Here is a 19,052-nt window from a genome sequence, read left to right on the forward strand (position 1 = left end):
TCCCATAATATTAGACTATGGCCATTTCAGGTGCTATAAAGTTATGTTAGGGCTCCATTAGAAACCCTTATGGTCTTGATTAAAAAATGTAATGTGACAAGCAATTACTCAAAGACAGTCTAAATCACCAGGTGTTAAAGAATTAAGTGACGATGGATTCAAGTTTTAAAAGTTGGACAGTGCATATGCGCAGTAACTGGTTTTGAGTAGTGTTTTAGAAAACTATCTGGCATGTGGGTTAATGCACAGATTACAAAATAAACTGCATCATCTTATTTTATTAGCAACCGGTAAGTTAAAAGATATTTACAAAGGATTTCAAAGTAGCCTCGTGTGTCAAAAATCAAGGAATGAACTAGCATGGCTCTCACAGCCTTGGTCGAGTTGTCAGAGCTGGCAGAGAAATAAAACTTGTTTTAACCTGTAAACTGAGCAGCTCTGTCATGGAAATCAGGAGGAGAGAAGTCTGGATTCCCCATAATGCCTTTTTTTTTTTTTTAAACAGATCCATGATCATGTTGGAACCGCACTTTTAAAAGATTTGCAGAGTTCCTCTGATCACCATGCCCTTCAGTTTTAAGCACCAAGTTGGTATTATTATTCAGTGTGCTTGCACATATATAACTCATTAGAATTTAGCACTTGTCTACACAGAGAAATTGAAGTTTTGTAACTTAAAACAATTTAAGTTCAATTTAAGCCTCGTCTGCACAAACTTACAGTGGTTTAATTAAACGAGTTCAGTTGTACTGGTACAAACCCTAATGTAGACACTTATTTTGGTTTAATATTGGCTTATTTTGGTTTATCTTAAGTCAGTTAGGAACGGGTTTAAGATGAACCAAAATAAGCCACTATTAAACCAAGTTAAGAGTACCTTTGTGTGGACACTCAAAGATTTAAATCCGGTTTATGTCAGTTTAGCTTGCACCTCTGCAAGCCGAACAGCCAGGTTTAAAACAGTCGAAGAGTGTCTGCAGCCAAAGTTTCACCATTTTAGCTACATCAGTTTTAAAATCAACAGTGCAACTTTACATGTAGACTGGGCCTTAGTAAACAATTTACTTGATAATGCACGAGTTGGAAAAGAATCTGGTCCACTCTGTCATAGAGCCCAATTGTACAAATACCACCAGCTACAAATCCCAAATCAGCAAAGCATTTAAGCACATGTTTAAGTCCATACCTATTCAGCTATGTACTTATGTTTGTTAATGGGACTACGGTACATGTCTAAAGTTAAGCAGGTGCTCAGTAGGATGGAATGCAGAAGTGGGGTTAGAACTATACTGAGAGGTCCTGACCTGGCAAAGACATTAGCCTAACTCTTACTAAAGCTTACTGGAGACTGCTCATTATATATATGCCATCCAGAAGGCCGAAGAGGGCTCTTAATTTTAAAACTGGTTATGGAAGAAGATTTAGTTGAAGCAGATTTGTTATCAATTAGCAAATTTCCCTAAAAAGGTATTCTACCTCAGCATTGGCTCTGCAATTCTAACAGGAGGGGAAAAAAAAGCTGTAAAAAGAGACATTTTTGTCATTCAAGTCAGCAGATAAGACTCTGAATGCACAACAAGCATTTTGTTGAGTGTAAAAATAGCATTTTCTTATAGTCACTTTAAGGACTCTGCATTGCTAATCCTTAGAACAGGATCAATACTTACCAGAAAACCACCCTGCTGTTTTAACTGCTGTACAAGCTATTTAGAAATACCTACTGGGAAATGAAAGGGGGGAAATATTCTCCAGATGTGAAGGGACAAAAACACAACATCATCATGCAGGCCAGTCAGCTATCCTGTCTCACTGCCTCAAGATACAAGAGAATGTCTAATAATGAAACTGGTTACAAAACATTTGCAACACTGGAATTTACCTTAAAAGCCTAAGGGAAAGTGAAACATAGTAAGATTTTTTTTTTCTAATGTTACCTCACACATCTTAAACCTACCTAAAATAAAGAGAAAACCTTCAAATTCTATTTTAGGGCTCTTGTGTATGTATGAAGTGGCATCAGAGTAAGGACATCTGATGATGTAGCATGCATGAGGGACTGAGAATAATGAAGCAGAATAGGAGATATTAAAACCTTAAATGCTTTAAGCTTTTGGTAAATGGTGTAAATGGCAAGGCAGGGTTTTTTTGGTTTTGTTTTTTGTAAAGCAAGATAAAGAATTTCTTCAGCCCGTAAGTTTAATAGACTTAAAAGCCCTGTGGGTTTGATGTGTCTAGTTTTGTGGGTACCTGCAATAGAGATGGAAATGACTAGAAAAAGAATGAATGAAAAAAAACATTTAAGCAGATTGGTAAAAATGTTCATTACATAGGAATGCAGCCCTCAGAGTTGGGGCTTTTTAAAGGAGATGGTGACTACAGCTAGAAGGTGGCCGCCACAATGGAGAGCCTCAATGAATAGGTGAAAATGTCAAAAGGACTCTCTAGGACCTGAGTGAAATAAGAATCACAAGAGAAGGGGGATCAGGAGGATTCCCTTTCAATACCTAATACACACTTTTGATATCAAAGAAGGACCGGTCTATTATGTGTGTGTTAGCCAACGTGCAGCTATGTTTGCACATAAATAGGATTTCCCATGTATTGTTTTAAAATTTAAAAAGACACACAGTAAAAGCATCCAAGTGGGGAATAACTTTCTCTCAATTAACATGAAAGAGATTAGATAGAAAGAGCCCTGGCTTGAACTGTGACTTGTACTTATTAATTTGAATATGGGTAATTCACAACCTAAATTCACTAGTTAATTATTTTTAAATGCATGAAGGTCATGATCCAGCTCCCATTAAAATTAATAGAAGTCTTTCATACACATGTATGGAATAATTTGAATAAGAGGTAATTCACAATTTGCAGCTTTGTTTACAGGACAAGTTTACAAGATAGCTCTGTTGCTGACATGATCATTTGTTGGAGAGTTCGCTCTTAATATGAGCTTCTGATTTCAGTTTATATCAAAATTGTGGGCATAACTGTGGATTACTTTGTAGGCAATATATAATTATTAGCGATGACACTTATTTATAGCTTTTGGGAGATATTAAAAGGAGTCCATAGAATAAACTGGCATTTTTCTCTGAATATGTAGTTTATCATTACAAAACTCAAAATGCAATATTTGTACTGTGCCACAGTGCCATAAACAATGGTAGCTTCTCCAATCTCTGCCTGGGAATTGTGTACACTGAAGAAGAGTTGGGTGGGTAGACTTTATGAATTTAAAGGCTCTGGATTAATTTGTAGCTCACTGATGATTGGTCCATTTTCTTGAACAATCTCTCAACTTCAAATCTCCCAGCAAGATCCACAGAGACCACATCTCCCAGGAAGATTCACATCCCCAAGGTAGCTAGCACTGGAAGTTCTAGTTTCCAGAAAGGGTCAGGGTTTATGTTCCATTTGTCTCTAGCAAAAACAACTCATGAGGGAAACTTGCCAAAGAGCACCATAAATATCTAAGAAGCCAGACCAATCCCAGAAACACTGTAGCGTTAAAGGTGTTAGAACTACACTGAGAGTCCTCCCCTGGCAAAGACAATAGCCTAATTCTTACCAAAGCTTTACCAGATACCATTCATTAAGCATACACCACCCGGAATGCAGAGGAAGTTCTTAATTTCAAAATTAGTTATTGAAGATTTAGTTAAAACGATGAGTTATCAATTAAATGGTGCTTTCCCTGAAAAGGTATTACCAACTCACCTTCTTTATCTGGCTGAATATAGATTTAGATAAGCATTTGGGGACCAAATTTTGCCCCCTCCAGTCTCACACCTCTCCCACTGACTCCTAATGAAGTCTATAGGAATTGCACACGTGTCTCTGAAAGCAGATTGTGGCTTTATGTTCATACAGATTTTTTAAAATGTTTATATTAAGAGGGAGAACCAAAAATATTATTGTTTCACAGGGAACAACTGGGCTTGCCTTCAGCTGTGCATCCAAACAGAAGGTAGTATACTATAATTCCAGTTATCTGAAAATACTATTTATCCAAATCCACACAGTGCCCCCCCCATGTAGTCCTAGGTTAGTTAACACTTCCATTTATCCAAATGCCCAATTATCTGAAAGTTTTGGATATTGCCCAGCAGAGCTGGCTCCAAGCATAAGCAGAAATAAGCAATTGCTTAGGGTCCTGAGCAGCTCAAGGGAGCCCTCTATTTGCTTTTTTAGTTTGTGTTGGGCGGGGGGCATTTCTGCTTTGGGCCCCCAATGGACTAGCGTCACCTCTGTCCCCTGGGTCATCTGGATAAATGGGAGTGTATTTTGATTTTTAATAATTTTGAATCAGTGAAAAAATGCATACTTTAATTTGATTAACCAATTTTTATTTTTCTGTATTTCTTTTCATGCTCTCACTATGCATAGTGATCACTAACAGACATGACAGACAGATAAGCAATTCTAACAGTTTTTACATACTGTACATTTTTGAGAATATATATTTAGTAATTGCAACGAGCTTTTTGCATGCTATAAATAAAGGGAGATTCATGTTTAACTTCTCCAAGGAATTGTTGCTGATTACTTAAAGGCAAATGGTCACTATTAAGAATATCTGCACGTGTTTTTAATTGCCCTTAAAGCATCTCTGTAAAGTAGTCTCTGATTTTTAAATATCAAATGGATCATTTTGACAGTAGGTAAACTAATTTCTCTAATTAGAATACAAAAATAGCAAACCTTACATGTCTTCTCACTTGAGCCCAACTTTGGGCTTTTTAGTTCTGTTTTGGTCCTTGTATGTATTTTTGTCTAGAATAAACAAAACATCTAAATATATAAAAGCAACTAGCAAGCCTCACACATTACTAATTGCTCCTTTAGAAAGATGCTACAGAATCATTCAGTACGTTTGGCATGTTGGCTTGCAGCAAAGCCTATGAAGCAAGCACAAGTATATCCAATCCAATCAATTTTTTGTTTTAAACTGTGCCCATTAGTGTGTGAGGCATACCACAGAAGGCACATTAAAAAATAGGTCCCTACTCTGAGGAGCTTACACTCTAATTGATGGACTTCACAAACGAATGAAGACAAAAAAAGTGAGGGGATCATTTTAATTGTGAGTATCGATGCAGGATCACATACAAAAAATAGCTACTGACTTTTCCTGTACTAAAGCCCTGGCTGGGCACTTTGCAGGCTTCCACTCTTCTTACTTAACAGGAATCTCCATTCATTGCTCCCTGACACAGCACACTAGACACTTGGGTAATTTTCTCCTTGCTTTCCCTCTGAGGATTCAACCCCCAACCGTTTATACATTATTGGAGTTTAAGGGAGGTGAAAGAAGGTCACACACCCTGAGTGGGACTCTGAAGACCTCGGAGGTTGTATCTCAGATGTGCTTGAGTCATCCCTGGACAATAAGCTCCTCATCAACTCTACTACATCCCCCATCCTGACAGCACAATCTCTACTTCGACACTACCACCCACACAACCTTATTGTCATCCAGTATAGCAAGGACTGAGGAAAAAATATGAGGAGGGTGTCAATTTCCATGAGCAGGTGGAGTCTCCTCCATATGACTGAGCCAGCAGATACTAAGGGAGCCAACTAGTCTCCTTCCTACAGGCACAGGAGCTGCTATCTGTTCTGAAATTAACTTGGCAGCAGGCAAAGGGTACCATCAATCTGAAAATCACGCTCTCACCAGAGCAGTCACAACTGGGAAGGCAGCAGATTTGCTGCAATCTCCAATTACTAACTAATTATGCCCCCCCTCCTCTCTAAACAGGCATGTTCTCAGGGGCTACCATATCCGCCTCTACTGATTCCCAGGTTAGAGACAGGTGTCAAGGCCCACAAGGGCCAGTTGATGGATGACAGGAGCTCAGATATAAACCTGCCCACAGAGTCTTGATCATGGAACAGCTTAGCAGCTGCTCACCCTCCCACCTGTGTGAACATGACCATCTCAAGAATCTGATTAAATATACATAAATAAATAAAAAAAGTTAGGACTTCTGTAGATGGTGGAAAGCGGTCATTTACTTGTGCAAGTCAAAAATGGTAATGGAGAGTGCTCAAGAGATAGTACAAAATGAACCATAGACTTTCAGCTGCCTAGAGGTTAGATCCAGTCACACAATGAAACATGCTATCCGTGTAGAAAGCAAATCCCAGTCAGAAGTTTTTCACAATTTGAACTTTTTATTGTGGGTGTCAAGCTGATGTAATACACAGCAGTCGCTGCCATCTATTGTGTTTTATAAAATGCCTGTACACTATACATTAAGGGTTTCACAAATTATTTCTCCATTGCAAAGAACTGACAACTTTTTATACATTATTCAGTAGGTGATAGCTTTTTTTTATTGTGTGTTTCTCTCTGTGTTATTTGCTATGGCATACCTCATACCACAAGTACGAACATTTTATTCACACTAACAGTTGCAATAATAGGAGCATGAATCATCTTCATGATCCACATAGTGCATTTAACATACTTTGGAACGCTAAACAATTACTTTAGCAGTGAAAACACTCTAGGAGTTTGCTAGAGACATTCTGAAGTTAGTCCCTATGACTCCAACAGTATAAAAAATATTAAGGGATAGATCCTATTTATTGTTGTTCATGGGCTGGCAAGGTTGCACAGAGAGCCTGTTGTGGAAGCAGAAGAATAAGATTTCTTCTCAGCGTTTAGAGAGTATCAGAAAGGGGACCAGATATAGCAATTGACTGTTTCCAAAAGGCATGGTCAGCTCTGTAGAAGTTGTTCCCAACCTTCATCCACCATTGTTGACTAGCATGTACCCTGGCAGCAAGGATTCCTGGAAAGCAATTCCTCAGCATCTGTCAGCATCCCTGACCCCCTTGCATTGAGGACTAGGGCAGGATGCGGGCCTAAGTCCTATTCAGCTAAAAGCTACTTGCATGACTTGATGCTCATGCTCATTACCACTATGGCTCAAAAAGCAAGGAGCCACTTAGTCTTCACACTGGTGTAGTGGAATATTTCCTACTTATACTAAGAGAAAGCATGTGATCTTCTTCACATGTGTTGCTGTGATGATACCATAGCCTACATCGTCATTTTAATAAACCATTATGTAATGTTTTACACTTATTCAAAAGAAGGATAGGTCTACACTACCGCAGTAAATTGATCTAAGCTACACTACTTCAGTTACGTGAATAACATAACTGAAGTCAATGTAGCTAGATCCACTTACCGCAGCGTCTACATCATGCAGTGTCAATGGGAGACACTCTCCCACCATCTTACCTTACTCTTCTTGGGGAGGTGAAGAACAGAAATCAATGGGAGAACACTCTCCCATCGATTTAGCACATTTTCACCAGACCAACTAAATCAATGCTGCTGCTTCGATTGCAGCAATGCCGATTTAGCTCCATAGTGAAGATACGCCCAAAGTATTTTAAAAAGTTCTCTTAGTAACATTATTTTTGTTTCTGCTGTATCTGCATTGACTCACTGTTGTTTCTACAATAGTTTTCTTTACACTTTTCAGAAGATTTTTGGTAGTTTAAAGATAGCGTGTGTGATAGAGCTCTAGAAACAGGCTTTGCAGCATTTATGTGACACTCTCCTCAACATTTGTTCTCCTTGTCTTAATGTTATATTTTGCTTTCTTGAAACTGGGGAAAATTAAGTTTGTCAACTGTATGACATTCTGCGCTTCCTTCTGTAACCTGTAAACCAAATACTTACTACAATGCTGAAGGTCACACTTATGGTTTGCCCTGCATAACCAGATAGATTTGTTTTAAATGTTTACATTTTGGAAAGTGACTAAAAAAGTTATTACTGGGTTTCATAATTACGTTCTCTCAATGACTTGCATAGCAAATATGCTCAGTTTGCAAGTAAAACAATGATTTTGCTAATTGCCAGCCCAACAACCTAGGATTTGAAAGTCAAGAAGTGTTCTTTCGAGCTCACTCACCATCCCCACTTCAAGTTGTTCTATCCATTACATCCATTTAAACCCGAAATAATCCCATTGATATAGGAATTACATTAATTTACACTAGGTGTAAATTAGAGCAAAATTTAGTTATTAATTAACTATGCATGAGCCATATAGGCTCCAGAGTACTAACAGAAGCAAAAAGTAACTTAAGAGTCTGATTTTGCCACCCTTATACGTAAGCAGAACTTTACTCTGCCCATTACCACGCCCCCCGCCCAGATTTCAGTGGGGCCACTCATGCATTAAGGGTACAACTCAGCACTAGCAAAAATAGCAAAATTTGGACTAAATTAAGAAGTAGTTCACATGTGGAACTACTTCTGATCTCAGTCACACCAACATAAAACTGCAGTAAGTAAAATCACTGGACTTACTCCAAATTTACACTGGTGTAACTTAAAGAAGAATGGGACCAAGTATTTGTTAAAGGTAGAAGGTCTCACTTTAGAGTTCATTTACTAATCACTGTAGCCTGTAGAGCTAGCTTTAGCATTTATTCTTTTTCAGTAGTAATGCAAGGAACCTACAGGCCTCTATCCTGTAAGACACTGGCTTCAGTAATTAGCATAAGGCTTGAGGCCTATGAACTTGGGTGCAGATAAATGGCCTAATGGGTCACTCCTTAGTTTTGGGGAACCCAGAATAGAGTACTTTTAAGGGGGAAGTTTGTCCATAACACCAGCCAACCACAGGCACAGAGCCAACACCAGCTTTTGATATTTTAGGATGGTCAGACATCTGCTGATGGGCAATGAATTGAGATATATGATAGTAAGCTGAGATCATTCATATACTAACCTACAGGAGAAGGGCACGCCAACATTAGTAGAGTGAGGAAATACAAATAAGGAAGAGGAGAGAAACCCTAACTGAATATGTATTAGAGACAGTGGTGTCAGCGTAACATAAAAGTTGTATCCCAGCCTGTGTGCTTGGGAAGCGAGAGATGGAGTAGCCCTTGGGAGATGCCAAGATGATGGCCACTGGTGATGAGGAAGATGATGGTGATGAGCAAGATAATGGCAAACATTTCAGGTTGTTCTGAAAAGGATGGTGAGAGCATATGGATGTTCAGATGTACATTCAAGAGTCATAACTATCCCACAGATTCCTTTTACCACAACTTTGCACATGCTAATTATCATTGAGCTATTAATATATTCTCTTTGCTTTAGCATTCAAGACATACAAACGATGGGCCCAATACAACAGGCCTCACTAAACCTTTATTTAGGCAAACTACTCTTGCATAAATAGGAGTTTTACCTGATTAAGGACTTCAGGATTTGCCCCTTAAAAAAGAAAATGGTTACATAGAAAGGGCACAGATGCCCCACTTTAAGGACTAGACTGAATTTTTGCTCAATGCCCCAAATATGGGCCTGTACATAGACTGCCCTAGCATGGAGGCACGCAACTTTCCACAGTCCTTCGCTGGGTATAGCATATTCCACCACACCTACTGGCTCAATTCTGCCAGCGAAGGCTTCACACATTCCCTACCCTTTCTGATCCCTGCTTTCTTGACAGGGAGAGGAAGTACTATACCCACAGCCCTCTGGTCTCCCTTCGTTTAGCCCGCAGGCTTGGGCCCAAGGTCCAGGAAGCCCTGCTCTAACCACCTAGAGTGAGAGGTTGTGGCTTCCTCTTACTGCGCGGTACGACCACCCTAGTGTCAGGCACATTATGGCCTCAAGTAACTTAACGGAAAAAAGGAAACTGCATGACATGTCAATACTACTACAATTTTACTACCTCACAAAGATCAATCACAGTTATTTCAAGCTCACATCTTATTCATTCTTATACATTGAGGATGGAAGTATTACTTCTTTTCAGGGTTTCAGGTCATTCACCGTGCAACATTAAATAGAACTAGCACAGTATTTTGTTAAGCAACAGCCACCTTTAAACTGTAAATCAGGAGTTCTAGATACGTTTGCTAGACGGAGAGAATTATAGGCTATAGTAATATGAAATTAACTGTGTGTTATTCAAGGCACTCACCTTATCTCCAGTACCAAAGAAGAATTGATTTTCCAGCCTTCTACAGAATGTTGAAAGATTGAAGAGCCACTCTTTTGAATTATTTTATCAGAGCTATTGAGCATTGATCTACTCAAACTCAACTCACCATCTCTGAAATGTAATATGGAAAAGACACCATTAAGGTAAGGTTGGGGCTGCCAGGATGATTTTTCTACACATCACAAATACGAGTGGAGTTTTATTTATATGCATTAGGAAAAGCAGCAAGAATTTCTCCCCATCCTCACACATTTTACATGTTCAAAAAAATAAATTCCACCTAACAAAATGGTATTTTAGATACAAGGAAATACTTAATCTGAAAAATATATAAGCTCTTTAATTGCAGTGTATTTAAGTTATTTTAAATCATATACCTTAAATACAGGGGAAACAATGTACTATGAGCTTTTTATTGTGAATATGGTCCCAAACTGACCAGATGTGGGCCAGAACCTGTAATTGATGCACTAAGTATTAGCTTTCCGCCCCTCTCCCCAACACAGTTTCTCAGTTATCATGCATGTGCTGGGAACCATCGATTCTTTTTGTCTCCCAATGATACTACAAGTCCCCCATATGTGGAGTTTCAACCTACTGGGGCATATTCTTCCTTGGTCTGCTCATGGAATTTCCATACAAGTTCATGCTTGAAACAAAGGGGAGAATATGCCCAGAGTAATTTAAGCTTGATTTTTAGGAACTTTTGCACACACATGCGCTTCACACAGCCATACAGCATCAAAGAATGATCTTATCATAGTTACATACTAAGCAGAGTTAGACCTGGACATTTTTTAGGTGGAAAAACCTTGTGCACTAGAGGAAGTGGTGGCTGATGATCATGAACATGTATGGAGGTACTGTAATTAAAATCAGACAATAATAATTGCAATTATTGAATTGAATTGGGGTGTCCTGGTCTGTGGCATGCTTGAGGGCCAAAGAATGACACAAATTTAATAGGACACCTAAAAAAGTTACAAATAAAAATATCAAGAGTAACACTAAACCAAATTCTTCTCTTGTAGGTAATCCCACTGACTCCAGCACAGAGATACACGAGACAAAGTTTGGCTCCCTAAATTCAAATATGAGGTTCTTTAATCCAGAGTCTCTCAATCTGTGGGTCATATTCAAAAATTGGGTCACGAGAATTTATCAAAAGGTTGTGTCAAGGCCTGGTGGGGGAAAATTTGGTCCTAGTGCATGGGATCGCAGTGCCACTCACGGTTGGCCCAGCCACTCTTCCATCATGACGACAAGGGACCAACTCAGCCAAATCTGATTGGCACTACAACCCCATGTGCCCGTTCACAATCCCACTCTCAAAATGTCCCCCACCCCTCCAATCAGGAAGGCTGAGCCAAACATGAGCGGCACTGAAACTCTAGAGGTCACAACACCCAGAGCAGGAAGCAAAACAAAGCCGGTCCCACAGGACAGAAGCAGCTGCTATGGTACACATGGCGTACATATGTAGTACTTATTACATTAATGTGTATTTATATTGTGAGTAAGAAATATTTAGTAAACCAGCTATTTGCTGGGTCATGACAGTACATCAAGATTTACAAATGGATCTTGATCCCCAAATGGTTGAGAATCACTGCTTTAATCCTTATTGGATAATATTTTAGGGTTGGAGTGCCTTTCATCCAATAGCATTTCAAACTACTTTATCAACTACCTACAGGAATCTCTCTGCCTACTAATGAAATGCATCCACCTCTGAAATAAGACAAATAATAAAATTAATACTTGGCTCCAGTATAGAGCTTTTCATCAATAGATCTCAAAGCAGGTAAATGGAACATGCCAGCTGACAGACAGTAAGCTCTTGGGGGCTCTGTCTTTGTTCTGTGTTTATACAGTGCTTAGAACAAATGGGTCCTGGTTGAGGATAGGGGCTCCTAAGCACTACAAAAAAATATTATTTTGCAGCACACAAACAGTACAAAACAGATTAGTCTATGGTGATGAATCCAATCGAATTTAAACGGCAGTGGGATTTTAGTTAGGTTGGATGTAATTACCTAAACTAAAATTTGGGTAGCACTTCAAACAAGCATGGTCATTAAATAGCCCATAAGTGGCCAAACATGGTTTCACAACTCATCAAAAAGACAGGTTTCAGAGTAGCAGCCGTGTTAGTCTGTATTCGCAAAAAGAAAAGGAGGACTTGTGGCACCTTAGAGACTAACCAATTTATTAGAGCATAAGCTTTCGTGAGCTACAGCTCACTTCCTCAGATGCATATCGTGGAAACTGCAGCAGGCTTTATATATACACAGAGAATATGAAACAATACCTATTCCCACCCCACTGTCCTGCTGGTAATAGCTTATCTAAAGTGATTTCCAGCACAAATCCAGGTTTTCTCACCCTCCACCCCCCCACACAAATTCACTCTCCTGCTGGTGATAGCCCATCCAAAGTGACAACTCTTTACACAATGTGCATGACAATCAAGCTGGGCTATTTCCTGCATAAATCCAGGTTCTCACATCCCCCCACCCCCATACACACAGAAACTCACTCTCCTGCTGGTAATAGCTCATCCAAACTGACCACTCTTCAAGTTAAAATCCAAGTTAAACCAGAACATCGGGGGGGGGGGGTAGGAAAAAACAAGAGGAAACAGGCTACCTTGCATAATGACTTAGCCACTCCAAGTCTCTATTTAAGCCTAAATTAATAGTATCCAATTTGCAAATGAATTCCAATTCAGCAGTTTCTCGCTGGAGTCTGGATTTGAAGTTTTTTTGTTTTAAGATAGCGACCTTCATGTCTGTGATCGCGTGACCAGAGAGATTGAAGTGTTCTCCGACTGGTTTATGAATGTTACAATTCTTGACATCTGATTTGTGTCCATTTATTCTTTTACGTAGAGACTGTCCAGTTTGACCAATGTACATGGGGGGGTGGAGGGTGAGAAAACCTGGATTTGTGCTGGAAATCACTTTAGATAAGCTATTACCAGCAGGACAGTGGGGTGGGAATAGGTATTGTTTCATATTCTCTGTGTATATATAAAGCCTGCTGCAGTTTCCACGATATGCATCTGAGGAAGTGAGCTGTAGCTCACGAAAGCTTATGCTCTAATAAATTGGTTAGTCTCTAAGGTGCCACAAGTCCTCCTTTTCTTTTTTCATCAAAAAGAGAACACTATTAGCAACCCAGTGCCCCATTGCTATCATGCTGAGGCACTGATGTAGTACTAATTCAGAGGTAAGGTGCCACCAACTGAAATCCAACTAAGTAATTTTCACCTTTATGCAAGTTATTCTATTTTAACTTGAAGTGGGTAGGAGGATGTTGCAAAAGTCCACGTGCAATAATCCTATTAGCGTCAATGAAAGTTATCTGCATATGTTCTTTGGGAAAGATCTCAATCAGAATTCATTTAACCATTCTCATGCAACTCCACAAGCACTAAAATTTCTTTACAACTGCAGTGAACATATTTACTGCATATATTTGCCTTGCAACACGACACAGTACATGCATCTAAAGGAAAATTAACAAAATAAATCAAAGAAAGTATACTGTATAACAATACATTGGAGAGGATTCTGGTTTATACTGAACCAAGAGTAATCCATTAAGTACTTTCACACAGTGGCATACATAACAGAATTAGCAATTAAGTTACTTGTACCTAAAAAGTACTCTACTATTTGAAATGTGATTGATTTAGTCTTCAAGATGTACTCTACAGCTACAACAAACTGCAAATATGATGCAATAAAACAACTTTAAAAACCAAGTTTTCAGGAGCTTAAAGTCCCAAATGTTCTGCATTAATGCTCTACTACTCCAAATGAAGTAAAATTTTGCTTACTTATAAAAGTGCTCTCCTTATCCCTTCTTTACCCCGATATATCAGTAAATACACCAAAGAAAAAGCTACATTTACGTAAAGCTAAGCATGTGTCAAACACCCAGAAATTTTTCTTTGCGTAAATAGTCTGGCAAGTGCAACAACAAATTTGGGCTACATTCTACCCTCCAGATTTGTGTGGAACTACAATTGATGTTAGTGTGAAATCCACCTAAAGACAAAGGGCAATTTAGGCCTGAAAGCATCAACTTTGATGCTGACTCTCCTGACCTTGGAGATATATTAAACTCTCTGGTCATATACAAATTTATCAATTAATCAAACAAACAATCTTGGGTAAAATACTGATTGTTTGGTTCATTGATATTAATGGATAATTATATTGTATATGGTCCAATATGACTCCGGAAAGAAATCTCCCAATCCCTCTTTTCTGGCCTTCAAACAAACCCCCAACTTCACCAAAATCATCAGAAGCTAGCTTCCCTCAAACCAGGACACACCAATTCAAAGCAGCACCAGACCCTACCAGAACAGATGCAAAGCCGGAACACAGATCTCCATTGCTATGATGATCAACACCGCAACAACACACCTTTCCAGTTCCATAGGTCCTACATATGCCTATCATAAGATGTTGGTATACCTCATGCAGAGCATCATATGCCACAACAACTATGTGGGTGAAAACAGACAATCCCTTCACTCTCAAATGAACTCACAGAAAAATGATAAAAGACAAAAAGACACCATATCACCCATGGGCAAATGCTTTTCATAAAATGATCACTCCATATCGGACCTCTCAGTTCTTGACCCTCAAAGGAAACCTACACACCATCTTCAAAGAGACGAACCTAGAATCTTAAATTCATAAGTTTGCTAGACACTAAAAATCATGGACTCGGAAATGTCGGTTTTATGTCTTATAACAACAATTAGGGACTACTTTCTAAATTATTTTAAATATTTTTATGTATTATATGTGCCCCAAAAACACATTTATTAGGATATGTTTTATAAATATAAACACGTATTTATTAGGAGACATTTATCTTTAATAAGCTAGTGAGGAAGAAGCCTAACTAGTTTTAAATGTCTTTTTGGGCACACGACTAAAACATTTAACTTTATATAGACACAAACACACATCAAGAGAAGTCTGAAGAGAAAGGTTTCAGAGCAGCAGCCGTGTTAGTCTGTATCCTCAAAAAGAACAGGAGTATTTGTGGCACCTTAGAGGCTAACAAATTTATTTAATATATAAATTTGTTAATCTCTAAGGTGCCACAAGTATTCCTGTTCTTTTTGAAGAGAAAGGAACTGCAAGTGGCCCAAATGGAGTGTGGAGGAATTGTGGATGCCCCTGATCCTGTGTAAATGGGGGAAAGGAGTGAAGTGTGTATCTATAATACCTATATTTGCAAAGAAACTATACTAAACCTGAGATTTTAATATACCAAATTGCAGCAAGACAGAAAAAGTTACACCCAGTTATGTGTCCCTTTATAAAGGTGATACAAACAATACATTATTAACCATACAAAATACAAAGGGGCTCCCACGCTTAACTCTATGCTAGGGGGAGAGAAAAAAAAAGCAGGGCAAGGAAGGAACAAGCTCGCTGCAGCCTGGCAGGCGCAGAACAATCTGCCTGGCACCCTAGCTCTGTAATTAGTGGCGTTAATGAAGGAGGAGGAGCCCTGCTATCTGAACTGTGGGTGCTCCTTTCGCAACCTGTCTTCGCTAACAAAGGCTCCGGCTCGGCTCGGCGGTTGAAAGAGATGGTCAGCGCTTTTCCTGTCGACAAACGCTCGCAATGCAAATTTTCAGACGCACGACGCACGAGGCAACCACAAAGCCTGCCCGGAGCTGCTGCTGCAGCTGCTCCAGCCCGCCGGCAGCAACCTTTCTACCAGCTGAGCACAGCTGCTTGTCATGGTCACAGCAACCAGGCATAGGGGGAGCAGGCGAGGCGCTCCAGCGGTGCGGGGTCCGCCCCTCCTTCCAGCAGCACAGCTGCTTGTCAGGGACCCTGGTCGTGGTCGGGATGAAGGGGGAAGCGATGCACCGGCTTCCTTCCAGCATAGCTACCGGTCAAGGAACTTGGAAACGGGATGCGAGAGATGAGGGTGGAGAAGGGTCGATGCACTCGCTTCCCTCTAGCATAGAAAGGAGCTTGGGGGGAACGATGCACTCGCCTCCTTCACACTAGCACAGCTGTGCCCGCCAGCGGCTGGACCAAACCGCTCCGAGGCATTGGCAGGCTGGCAGCAAGCAGAAGGACGCACACCAGCCACCGGCTGGCTCTCCCTGCACACACCCTCCTTCCCAGCCACGCCAGCCGCACATGGGTAACGGAACCATATTGTATGCATGAATAGAAAGGCACATACGGAGAGGTCCATGCTTTCTCTAGGTAATACCTCCACAGCCCCGCCGCGTTCACACATGGCACCTTCGTAGGGGGCACGTGTACGGGGCAGAGGTTTGCCATGAGCCCTTTAAGGAGTTCTCATTCCTGTAAATGATTCACTGGGGATCTCCGATTCTTCCTCTCCCTCTCCCCCCCCCCCACTCCCAATGAACCCTCACAATAAGTGACGCTGCTTTTATATTGCATTTATATTGCGCCTCCAACCCCAGTGAGCTCTGGGCTTGTGCAAACATTAATGAATAAACCCCCCCCACTGTGAACGCTTCCAAAAAAATCGAGTTTTACGCTTCTGGTGACATAAATAAAAAATAATAAAATTCCGCTGCATTATCGCATTTCTTTAAAAAGAAAATCATGGAAGAATAAAAATTCTACAATCATCTCTGGTGGACGGAAACAAAGACTTGGCTAAGAAACCAGCTTCTTCACGTTAGTTTCAAGTTTAAAAAAAAAAAAAACTGGAGTGACCACAGAGAAAAAAATAAACCCAAGAGGAAGACAGCAAGCAGCTTTTAGTTTTTTGTCTTAATCACGGATCGGGAGAAGAAACAAACAGGCGGTGGTCTGCCCAAGAAGAGGTTTGCAAGAGGAAGCGTCTGAAGAGTGAAGGGGATTTTCTCATCTATTCTCAGATCCCCGAGAAACAGCGTACACGCAATGACCACCATCACCAAAGTTATGGCAATCTGCTGTACAAACTTCAAAAGCAACAAAAGCAGAAAGAGACAACTCCTTGTTATTACTCAAACCACAAAACGAAAAATAACTTGATTTTATTATGGTCAGTGCAACCACCAGAAAGGTGTCCCCAAGACTTCAGTAAAAAGCCTTTTCCATCTAACCTTAGAAAATGTGTTCTTGCCTAGATCACAAACAAACAACAAATCTAACGTGCCACCCGTTTCAAAACTACACGACACTGATCAACCCTTTCCTGTTTAAAAGTAACTGGCTTCCTTCTGCCCCTTTCCGCAGCAAAAAAGGCAACCATTTGTGAGGCGTGGGGGTATTCAGCAAACCTCAGATCACACTTTACTTTTTCTCCTGAAATCGCAAATCAAAGACAAACTCTTTATTGCGAGACAATTCTGCCGTTATGGTTGCTTTTGTCATTTGACCATGAAAGCAATCCCCAAGCTGAGAAACGCAAAGTTGAAATAGATGCTAGACTATAAACCTAAGGAAATGGGGAGTGGAGGGGTGGACAGAGAAAGAAAGAGCCTGAGTCATTTAAATTTCACACGCTGCTTTGCCTTTGTCAAATCCTTACAAGTCAAGGCTTTGCATTTACCCCGTGAGTTGCGTTTCCTGGTGCTCCTCAGTTCGTGCTATTTCTTTTGTCTTATAAAAGATCAGGAGGATACTTATCGTGCAGATAGTCCACCTCTTCCTGACGGAACGCATGTCTTCTCCCTCAGCCACCCCCCGTCTCTTTGTTTGGCAGGGGCGTGCAACAAACAAACAAACACACACAAAAGACAAAGACTCTACGCCAATTTGCCAAAAAAAATAAATTAAAAAGAAGGAGCAGGCAGAGATGCGGCTGTTACGGGCAGAAATCCCAGGCGGCGGCGAGGGCGGCTGCTGCTCCTCGGCTGGGGGAGTAAGTCCTTCGCCTCTCCCCTGGCGCCGCCCGGAGCCCGTGTGCGCACCGACGCGGCGCCGCTCTCTCTGGCTCGCCAGCGACTCTCACGTTTCTTCCCCGTGTACAGAGCAGGCGGCGGCGGCGGCAGCAGCAGCAGCAGCCTGCGCCAGGCTCCGCCGCGTCGCTAGCCCCGCCCTTTCCCTGGCGGGGAAATGATGAGCGCAGCCCGGCCAATAAGTGGCATGGGGGGCGGGGACTGCTGCCTCCCCAACTTTAAAAGCCTTTCCCGGCGCCCCGAGCGTCTTTGATGCTGCTGCACGCGCTAGAGCTGGGGAGGGCGCCGTGGCATCTCACCGCGCTGAAGGGAGCGCCCCGCAGAAAAGTCCTTAAGGATCCCCTTCCCGCCTCTTTGACTACAGCTGGAGGCATGAGCCGTCAACCCCAAGGGGACAGCTGCGTATTCTGCATGCACCGCTAGGGTCAGTGCGCTACTCGCAAATCCCGTTAGCGCTTGGCACTGACCCCTGGCATGAATTCAGTCATCCTCTCTGCAGTTGGTTAGCAATTTCTTTGATGCAGGTATCAGAGTAGCAGCCATGTTAGTCTGTATTCGCAAAAAGAAAAGGAGTAACTAGTGGCACCTTAGAGACAAATAAATTGGTTAGTCTCCAAGGTGCCACTAGTACTCCTTTTCTTTTTTTGATGCGGGTAAAAGGTGTTTATTACAGCTGGCACAAGGGTGTAAAACAATTTATTTTGTAATACTTATTTTTTCAAATACACCCTGACCCAATGTCCCCAACCAGGCCCTTGATGGTATGACTTGATTTTCTTGTTTTTAAGGGGAAGGAGAGGGAATTTTCAGTAAAATCACTTCCAGCACCCTGCAGCAATGAGATAGTAGGAAAATACATTCCCTTTTAAGGAGGGGGGAAGAGTAGGAGAGACTTTTTTTTTTAAAAGGAGGGGCAGTGATAGCACAAATTGCACCCACGTTTGTACCTTTGTTATACCAATAAAGTAAAAACCAGCAGGATCTTATTAAAGGGAAAAAGGCAAAATACCACATTTATTGTGAATACAGAGAGAATCATAGTAAGCAGTTAGTTATAGCTATAACATTCCATTCAATCTCATATTTCTTCACATTCATTCATACACACACACACACGCCCACAGGTTCTGCAAGGT

At 40.9% G+C, this 19,052-nt stretch overlaps 1 protein-coding gene across 1 annotated transcript in view; it reads right to left on the reverse strand.

Moving 5' to 3' along the window:
- Nucleotides 1–18,023, reverse strand: part of ST8SIA4 (ST8 alpha-N-acetyl-neuraminide alpha-2,8-sialyltransferase 4) — an 84,891-nt gene extending 66,868 nt beyond the window's left edge. The window contains exons 1-2 of the mRNA XM_084629049.1: nt 17,568–18,023; nt 9,975–10,106 (exon numbers count right to left, since the gene is read on the reverse strand). Coding sequence (XP_084485175.1) covers nt 9,975–10,106; nt 17,568–17,680 — 245 coding nt within the window. The 5' untranslated portion in view covers nt 17,681–18,023. The remainder of the gene's footprint in view (nt 1–9,974; nt 10,107–17,567) is intronic.
- Between the last annotated feature and the right edge of the window lie 1,029 nt (nt 18,024–19,052).

The sequence above is a fragment of the Lepidochelys olivacea genome, assembly GCF_965140295.1.
Source record: "Lepidochelys olivacea isolate rLepOli2 genome assembly, chromosome: 5".
In the NCBI taxonomy this organism is placed as follows: Eukaryota; Metazoa; Chordata; order Testudines; family Cheloniidae; genus Lepidochelys; species Lepidochelys olivacea.